Source organism: Salvia hispanica, chromosome 1 (assembly GCF_023119035.1).
Source record: "Salvia hispanica cultivar TCC Black 2014 chromosome 1, UniMelb_Shisp_WGS_1.0, whole genome shotgun sequence".
NCBI classification, from domain to species: Eukaryota; Viridiplantae; Streptophyta; class Magnoliopsida; order Lamiales; family Lamiaceae; genus Salvia; species Salvia hispanica.
Window position 1 is genome coordinate 34,097,875 of NC_062965.1, and position 9,793 is coordinate 34,107,667.

Genomic DNA, 9,793 nt, shown 5'->3' on the forward strand with positions numbered 1-9,793 from the left:
AATAGGAGTCCCATTTTTCCATTTTAGTCCGTCCGCGAATAGGAGTCTCGGTTCACTTATAGTATAAATGTTAATAGGGTCGCATCTTCCACTAACTCATTTCACTCACATTTTATTTAAAACTAATATATACAAGTAGGACCCTTATTCCACTAACTTTTTTTCACTCACTTTTCTTAACATTTCTTAAAATCCGTGCCGCCAAAAAATGAGACTTCTATTGGCGGACGGAAGGAGTAGCGGTAGTACTAGCTACTACATGCAATAACAGTGAAAGAATATCATATCAACACATGCGCATGATCATTCATATCAAGATACACTATACACAATAATTATCATTTAATTGCTCGTTGTAAAAAGGTACAAAAACGGCCTAATTTCTACTACTTCATATATAGATCGAATATATACCTTTCTGAATTTCTTATACACAGAAAAAGTATAGCCGGAATATATAGAGTGCACACTGCACACATGTACTAGTATATCGCTAATCATTTGGTATCGGTATTAAAAATAGTGAACATAGTGGCAAAATCTTTATATATGATGCTAATTGAGTTAATTATCAGTAGCAAACATTCATCAGTGTCATACTCTATGTCCAAAAACGACGACATACCACTATCCAAACTAGTAAGAATAATCAACAAAGGAGCTAGAGTTCCACTACCAAAGAAAAAGGGTTACAATTTAAGATAGGCGCAGGAGAGTTCCGTACAAGTGTACTGATTCTTTACCTAACATAATGTAAATAAAGTAAAAAATTGAAAAAAAAACAACATGATGCAACCCTTCTCTATTCATCATCACCACTTTCCCTCAATCATAATTCTACAACATCATAATTAAATAATGTGATCTTAAATTATTCCTTCCAGAAAAGTTCTCGACAAGTCTCCCAAATATAAATTAAATATAAATAATGTTAAAGTTCCCATCATACTACATCATCATCTCTTTTAGGCATAAAGCCATATGTCAAGTTATTTGCCTCAAAAAACAAGGATAAATATAACAACTTCAAGATGCTTGCTTGCCCTTTCAGTACCATTGAATTGAAAAAGAGAAAATAAATTCAAGTATAGACAGGCACACACATGTGCTAACTACATGAAGTGAACAAATAAATGATAGTTACATACCAATTACAAACTAGGAGACTTAATTTAATAAAAAAGAATCCACATTGAAAGCTTTTCTTTATTAGGGTTTATTTAATTTCCCTTGAGTACATTAAGCATCGCAGAATCATTTATATATAATGGAAATTCAGCAATATTGAATGTTTCTATTTTCTTCTTTAGAACAAGGGACATATTCTTCAAGGTTGGCTATATATATTTTTTGTTCTCAATTCCCCTTTGGTTAGTGTGATCTCTTTAGCATAAAAAGGTTACTTAAAACAGTGGTTTAGTAGATGCTTTCCAAATTATACTTACGGCCGCTTTAATTATAGATGCCCACCAATTAATCTTTTTTGCCCCCAAGTAATTCTAAACCACTTAGACCTGTCTTCTATAACTTACATGCATTAGTATATAATAAAATAACTTTGCATTTAATAAAGATTTGATAGCGACTATGATACACTTTCTTATTACCTAACTATTTGGGAATAATACACACTAGTAGTAGTATTTATGATTCATTATATATACCTGCATTTATATAAAAGTAGGGATACTATGTTCGCAAGTCAACTCTACAACTATACATATATATGCTCAGACTCAAAATGATATCACTTATCTATTTTTTGATTTTATAAAACTACCTTAACCGAATCAACATAGCCAGGCAGTGATCATGACATGATTAGAATTCCAAAAAAGGTTTAGTGTGCTTGTTTATACATATACATTGTCGACAAATTGAGTTATGACCAACCGTCAATTAAGATTTAGAGACAATATTTTTCTAGTTAACCCATTATACATAGTAGTATGAGTTTTTATGTGTTAGTAAGAGTGTGATGTGATCTGAACTGTGTGAAACTGTGTAGTATGCAATAAAAAGGGATGAATAAATAAATAAAACAGTAAATAGGGTTTTCCTTATACATGAAGTAATTACTAGGCAGAAAGCAGTATATTTAACCGGCAAAGAAGCATATAAGCAGGAAAAAAGTGGCTTTGAAGTTCAAAAAACTGATGATTCAAAAACAACTGTTCTGATAATCACCAAAGATAAATAACTATAACAATCATAACAAGACAAAATTCAAACCATGAGCATACCACAAAGTTAAAATTAAAGCAGACAAGACCAAATAATTCTTCATTGAAAATACAAAACAATAGTAGTAATTTGTTAGGCACATTCCCATTAGAATAAAATAAAACATTCCTTTTCTTTTATTTCAGTTTTACATAGAGTTTGGCCTATTAAAATATGGAAGAGGAGGGAGATCATATTCAATTTCCCTTCCTAGCAAAAATTAACAAACTTTATTTATACAACCAATTGAATTAACAACGCACCCATCCTGTTTTTATTTCAGATATAGGTATACATATAAATTAAATAGACATGTAATTAAGTATTCCAATTGATTTTGGTTTAATTAATCAAGATTTGGGGTAGTGCAAAAAGTGTGAGGTTGTGTTTGTAAATGCTGAAAAAGGGGCAGCAAATGAAGGAGAGGTTGTACCAGTTGTTCTTGCAACAAAATTAGGATGATCTGATAATGCAGCAGCAGCAGAAGAGGAGTTCTCTCCGGTTACATAGTTTCCGGTTCCCTGCGGTTCGGCTCCTTGATCATACAAAATTCCGGTGAAAACATGGCCGCCGATACTCACCGATGTCTGGTACGCATACTGATGACCCACCGCATTATCGTCCACCGAGCTCACTCGAACGCATCGGAACACCGCCGGAAAACACGCCTCCGCCGGCAGTCCCACATCCTCAAACCCTAAATTGCACAATCACAATTAATTCAAACATTACAAAAAAATTAAAAAGATTTCAGGGCTAATTTAGATATATAGTATTAAAAAATAAGTACTTTTAATATGATCTCATCATCAAGGGAGTATGCAAGAATGTGTAGTAATATAGTTAGTAACAAAATAAAATTAAAAAATCCTTTACCAAAAAAAAAAATCATTATACTATTTTCAACAATAGTACAAACACATTGCTTTTGTTGCTATGGTCACTATTTTGAAACACCACCACTAGAAGCAAATTACACAGTAGTGTCACAATCAATGAAATTAAAGAGAGTAGAAAGATAAGAATTTAGAAGGCAATCCAATTATTACACCTCCCACGGCGTTGTGTGAGTGTGATCTGTGGGAAAGAAACAGTGATAGGGCATGGGAGGAAAGCACAGTTTAGTAGTAACTAGTAATGGTATAGTTACCTAGTTGAGGGATTTCTCTGTATCTTTTAGGGTTTGGAGCAAGAGCTAACTGTTGAGGAAGGAGGGGCGGAATCTGGTGGTGCGGGTGCATAGAGAGGTGCCTGGGCCGCCGCTTGGCAACCGGAATCCACGTGCTTTTCACGTGCGTTTCACACTGGAAGCCTCGGTTCTTACAGCAGCTTCGACACCTCGAATGCTCGCAGTCTTTTTTGGCTTGATTTCCGCAGTCTTGGCACCTTGACCTACTGCTTTCTGTTGCTTCTCCTCCTCTTATCATTTTCTTCCAATTAACCTTTTATTTTATTTGTTTTTCGGATTAGTGGAGGAGATTCGGGGTTTTGTTTGTTAATTTTTTATTCATTATTTGTGATCATTGAAGGTGGAGGAGGAGAAGAAGATGATGAGGAAGAAAGAGATGATAGTATTTTTTTTCTGTTGTTGGTGGTGGTTGAAGGAGTGGAAATGGTGTATGTGAATCTGTTTAGGGTTTTAGAGTGAGGAGGTTCAACTTTCCTATTCTTCTTCTTGGGAGGGATCTTGTCATGGCTCACTGCTCAAGTGTACTGTGATACTACTTTCTGAGGCGGATGAGAGAGAAAAGGGTATCAGAATTAACCATTAATTAATCATATTTAACTACATGAGGTGTCGTCTAGTGACTCCCAAACAAAACTCATATTGTTCCTTTTTAGTACTCCCCCTATTACATTCTTAATTTAACCTGTCAAATAAAATACATATATATACTCCTAACCTTTAATTAAAAGTGGCTCATTTTTATTTTTGAAACGCCTTGTTTAGTTATATGTTTTCTGATTTGAAATGTTGAGACAAGACGGGTATTTTCTTTGGAATAATTATTGTTTTCTAGTTTTAACATAAAATACTCATTAAGTTAACATACTTATTTCTTTTGGGCATGGGCATGGAGAAGAAATAGTGTTAAATAAGTTAAATGAAAATAAAATAAAAAATAAAGTAGGTCAAAGAGATGAGAGAAATTAAAATAAATGAAAGAACAAAATAAGAGTGATTAAAAAAATTATCAAAAAAGAAAATAACTCAATTTAACTATGGTAGTACATTTTTATAAAGAATATTGTTCAACTTAGTTTTGGGGATAGAGAGAGTACTATTAGGTATAAAATATTTTTCACGATGATTGTTCGCTAATTTCACGTGCCACCCGTGGAAACGTCTTGTTAAAGTTGGAGTTTTTGCATCAATATTGTAGTAGTACTATTATATTATATATATATATATCATGCAAATAACTATTCTCTCCGTTCCATAGTAATGAAAGCATTTCTTTTCAGCACGAAAATTAAGAAAAATTTTGTTAGGTGAGTTAAGTAAAGGGAGAATAAAGTGGAAAAGGAGAAAAGTAGAGAGATGAAGAGAGAAAAAAGTAAGAGAGAGTAAAGTATGTGTGGAAAAATGTTTTGATTTTTACTAAAAAGGAAAATGACTCTATTACTATGGAACGTACCAAAATGACAAAATTACTCTATTACTATGAAACGAAGGGAGTACGTACTAGCATAATTATGTCATAAAGTCATACGCGCAACATAAAATAATACTCCCTCCGTCCCGGATAATTCAGATTACTTTGATCGGACACGGGTTTTAAGAATTGTAATGAAAAGTGAGTTAAAAAAGTTAGTGGAATGTGGGCCCTACCTTTATATATTAGTTTTATAATAAAATGTGAGTAGAAATAAGTTAGTGGAATATGAGGTCCACTATAAAAACTGGTAAAAGTGAAATGTGACAAATTATGTGGGACGGACCGAAATGGAAAACTGAGACGAATTTAGGAGCTATTGGTTAAAGTGTTTAATTGGAAAAAGAGAAGGTGAGTGTAAGTATTAAAGTAGAGAGATAAAGAAAGATGAATATTTTAATACGAGTGAGAAAGTGATTGAGTGTAGTAATTGGAGAAAGAAAACTACCGAAAAAAGAAATGTGTCATCTTAGTTGGGACAGACTAAAAAGAAAAACGTATCATTTTAAACGGGACGAAGGGAGTACTACATTCTTTTGTTGTTAGTAGGAGCATTTAATAATGTTTGTTTAGTTTTCATTTTTAATTGCTATTGGAAAATTATCACTTTCATTAATCACTAGTTAATATTTGTGATTGCACGATTACATTAATACTGTTGTATATGGCGACTGGCGTAATCCCATATTATTTTTAAGTTGAAAAAATTGGTCTGCATATAATTAATTAAGTCAAAATTAATATTGGTAGTAGTACTTGGTTGTATACGTACTAATGGACAATGGTCACTTCTCTTGTACTGTTGCCGACTACCTTAGCAACACTGTTTGGAATTATTTTTTGATGGGATCTGTTTACAAAGTTTCACTGTGATTTCCAACATTTTACACTACAAATCAAACAGTAAATCCAAATTGGAAAAGCAGGTCATATAAATTGTGTACGTAGATCATACTACTATACAGCATTTTCCAATAAGGTACAAATATGACTGACGGGAATGTGTATATATATAGAAAAGAAATTTAGAAAGTCTTATTAGCATAGAAAAATACTACTGCAGTAATAAATTAATGTCTTCCACTTTAAAACGGAATTGGTTGTTATTATGTGGCTTCTAAGCTATTGCAATTTGTGTAGATTGTTGCACTATATAACGTAGATTTATTCAGCATTTCCCTAATTTCTTAAGTGTGGTGATAGGATTTATCGGAGAAATTAATAGAAAAGAGAGAGATTAGAGGAGGGAATGAGGCAATGAGCTATGGCCATGGATTAATACTATCGGTTAAATAATTTGAAGAGAGAGCAGAAAAGAATAAAAAGGCGTGAATTTGAAATGAGGAAGAGCGAATCGGTTTTTCTCTTATGTAAGATAAATAGTAGTATAATTTAATTCTTTCTTATTAATGATAATAAAAAAACCATGCACATACTTATAATTAATACGTGTGGTATAAAAATATCTACTATCAACTGGGAAAATAAATCAAATCCTAGTCATTATGTAAAGTTAATCAATCAAAACTAAACAATAAATCAGCTAAATAATTAGGGTTTAGCCTAAATAATTAAACAAAAAGATTATCTGCCCATTTTCGGAATAAAGTAAAAGTCTAGGTCCCTAACAACTCCCACACGGTTCAAAATCACTTTGTCCTTAAGGTGGAAGTCAAAGAAAAATACTCTTCTGTCTCGTTATTGTTGTTTCGATCATCATTTGCAATCAGGATTGCATCATTTAGCTTACATGAGACGAGACTTCTTCAGTAATGTACCCCGAACATACCCAATGACTACAACAAAGATTTTTGGGCTATAGAATTTTGGCTCATTTTCGTTTTTTGCAACAGTCTCGATGACGGAAATAGATGCAGCCTCTTTTTTTTTTTTCCCTGCCTCCATCATTTTGTTGAAAAGTTTCCTCATCTCACTAAAGTTGACGTCGTCCGGATCAAAGTTCCGATACAGCCTCCAGAAATTCTTGGCATGAGCAATTAGTTCAAGCTTCGATAGACTTGGAACCATTCAAATGCTGGTTGGTCAAAAATTCTCCCCACAAAGAACACCCAGTCGATATCAGATAAGTTGTACTCCCTCCGTCCCAACTAAATTGAGTCGTATTCCTTTTTGGGATGTCCCAATTAAGTTGAGTAATTTCATTTTTTAACAAAAAACAAAATATCCAATTACTATTACTTTATTCCATCACCTACTTTACTCTCTCTTTATCTTTCTTACTTTATTCACCTCTCTTGCTTTTCAACACAATTTATTAATCTCGCCTAAAAGTTTTGTATCAACTTAGTTGGGACGGAGGGAGTAACATTCTTGAATATCCAAAGTTCATCTCACGAGGTTAATACTAGAAAACCAAGGGGCATAAGGGGATCTTGACAACACGACAAACATGGTGGCATAAGAATAAATCAATTGTTGGAAGAAAACCTAATGAAATTACCAATTTAATAGGATCTTGATTAGCCTATCTTGCAATTCACGTGAAGTGTGGAATCTTAAGAATTAAAGGAAGCAAAAACCCAAGTTCACGGTGAATTTGAGAGAAATTGATTCCTCCAGAAGGGAGAAACTGTAAATGGAGAATGATAAATATTTTACTCGATGTGGTATGTTCATTCTGTACTGTTATTTGCACGCAGACATGAATTTACTCGATGCACATTGAAAGTAGCAGCAATGAATTTAATTTAAATATGTTTGGATATTTATATGAGAGTTGTAATATGATCCTTGTCAAATGGAATGTAATCAATCTGTTCAGGATCGCTACTTAAAACATAAGATATATTGGATAAACATCATGTCTCATTGAAATGGAACAACAAAGAATCATAGTCTAGAACATAATGAACCCCTATCTATGGCCTATCAAGCAACTACTCTATTTTTGGATCGACATCGAATAGATCTTCACTCAACTCTAACGCAACAACTAAAGAACCACATGCAATGACGTTGGACAAACCCCTTTGACCTAAAGATCAACCCAAATTTAAAGACGTGAACAATTAGAGTGACACCGCAGACTAGTATATAGTATGGTTTTAGGGTTAATTCTATTTGTCTTCTAGGATACATTAGCCATTCCAAATTAATATTGGACTTTATGAAACGCATGAGGGTCATGCGTTTTACGGAAAAACGCATAAGAATTATGCGTTTTTAAATTTTTAAATATTTTTATTGTAAAACGCATGAGGGACATGCGTCTTTAATTTGAACATAAATCACGAGAGCAGAAGGCAGAACGCAGAATACCCGGCGTGAAAAAAAAAGGCAGCGGCGATTCCCGACGTATTCTTCTAATTTTCCGTTTTATTTCGGTAAGTTTTCTTTAATTCTTCAACATTCCTCACTTATTCGTTGGTAATAGGCTTTTATGTTTTGGTGTTGGGTGATTTTGTAAATTAGGTTTTTGATGAAATTGTTCAATTAGTCCGATGATTTATTGTTTTGTTAATTGTAATGAGTTTTTGTGGATGATAAGCAAGCAATTGATTCTATATGTTTGTGAAATTTGTCCAATTATTGAAGTTGTGAAATTTATCCAATTAGAGAAGAAAAATTGTTGAATCTTGACATTTTTGTTAAGTCTTTTGTCTCCAATTTATGGACGAAATTAAGAAATTAATGTGAGGAATTCACCTTACATTGGGTTGTTAAATTGGGTGGATTCTTGTTTGTAATTATTGTTTTGTGAATATCTTGTAGGATTAGATGGCAACTTCAAGTTCTAGAGGGCAATTGTTATATGGACCTGAAGATCCGTCAGTTCTATATCTTCAGAAACAACACATATCAAATAAACTACTGACGGAAGGCACATTACATATTTTCAAAGTTCGTCGGACGGAAAGTAAGACATGGGATGTGGATATACATGCCAATGTGAGGCTTTGGCTTAACATGTTTGGTTTTGGAGGCGTGATCGAATGTGGGAAGTCGATGATGGTCGACAACGAGCTTATAACTGCTTTGGTTGAGCGTTGGAGGCCGGAGACACATACTTTCCATCTACCGGTTGGAGAGGCGACAGTCACCCTAGAAGATGTGCAAGTCCTGTGGGGCTTGAGAGCGGACGATCGTGTTTTCACAGGTCGTGACCATCATACCAGATATACCGATTGGCCCAGCAAGTGCCGAGATTTGTTGGGATGGATACCCGATGCAGCATCAGAGACAAAGCAAGACGGTATGCTGATGACCGCTCTGATCAACCAAACGAGGATACCTTTGGGTGATGACCTACCTCCTTATGTCTACATCCAAAGGGCACGTATCCATGCCTTAATCTTGTTAGGAGGACTGATTCTACCAGACACTACTGGGTGTAAGGTTCCTTTCATGTGGCTGAATGGATTTGAGGATCAAGACGATGTGATAAATATTAGTTGGGGAAGTGCAGCTTTATCGTACTTGTATCATTATCTGTGCGAGGCTTCCATGGACAAGAGGAAAGAGTTGGGCGGACCCATGATTCTTCTGCAGCTTTGAGCGTGGGAAAGAATGCCTACATTGAGGCCATCATTCGTAGTAGTGCCTGTGCACGAGCCGTATACGCCATGTGGCGCCAGGTGATATATTTAAACATTTATTTTTTTATGCATCTTGAGTTTTTTTTTACATCAATTTTATTTATAGGTGGAAAGGAACTACTCAGATAGGAAATGCTCCTAGATATTCGGTGGGGCATTACCGTGATCAAATATCCTTGATTAAACCTGGCCAGGTGACTTTCTTTTTTGTTACTTAATTTATGAATTTATTATGAAGTTAATTCGGCGTTTGCATTGCTGGTTTTGTAGTTTGTATGGACACCATATGTGGATCGCATATTGGCTGACTACTGCAATGATGTGAATGAGTGCTATATGTGCGACACTTATTTGGTA

The 9,793-nt window shown here is 34.3% G+C and overlaps 2 protein-coding genes across 2 annotated transcripts; one reads left to right on the forward strand and one right to left on the reverse strand.

Moving 5' to 3' along the window:
• Nucleotides 1-2,092: 2,092 nt before the first annotated feature.
• LOC125202822 (protein SHI RELATED SEQUENCE 1-like) lies at nucleotides 2,093-3,926 on the reverse strand. Its single transcript, XM_048101294.1, has 2 exons — nucleotides 3,374-3,926; nucleotides 2,093-2,920 (listed from the first exon to the last, which is right to left on the reverse strand). Exons 1-2 carry the CDS (start codon nucleotides 3,648-3,650, stop codon nucleotides 2,574-2,576), a joined length of 624 nt encoding a protein of 207 aa, XP_047957251.1. The 5' UTR covers nucleotides 3,651-3,926; the 3' UTR covers nucleotides 2,093-2,573.
• Nucleotides 3,927-8,618: 4,692 nt separating this feature from the next.
• Nucleotides 8,619-9,395, forward strand: LOC125194945 (protein MAIN-LIKE 2-like). The gene has a single exon (XM_048093160.1). The coding sequence runs from the start codon at nucleotides 8,619-8,621 to the stop codon at nucleotides 9,393-9,395; it is 777 nt and encodes a 258-aa protein (XP_047949117.1).
• The last annotated feature ends 398 nt before the right edge of the window (nucleotides 9,396-9,793 follow it).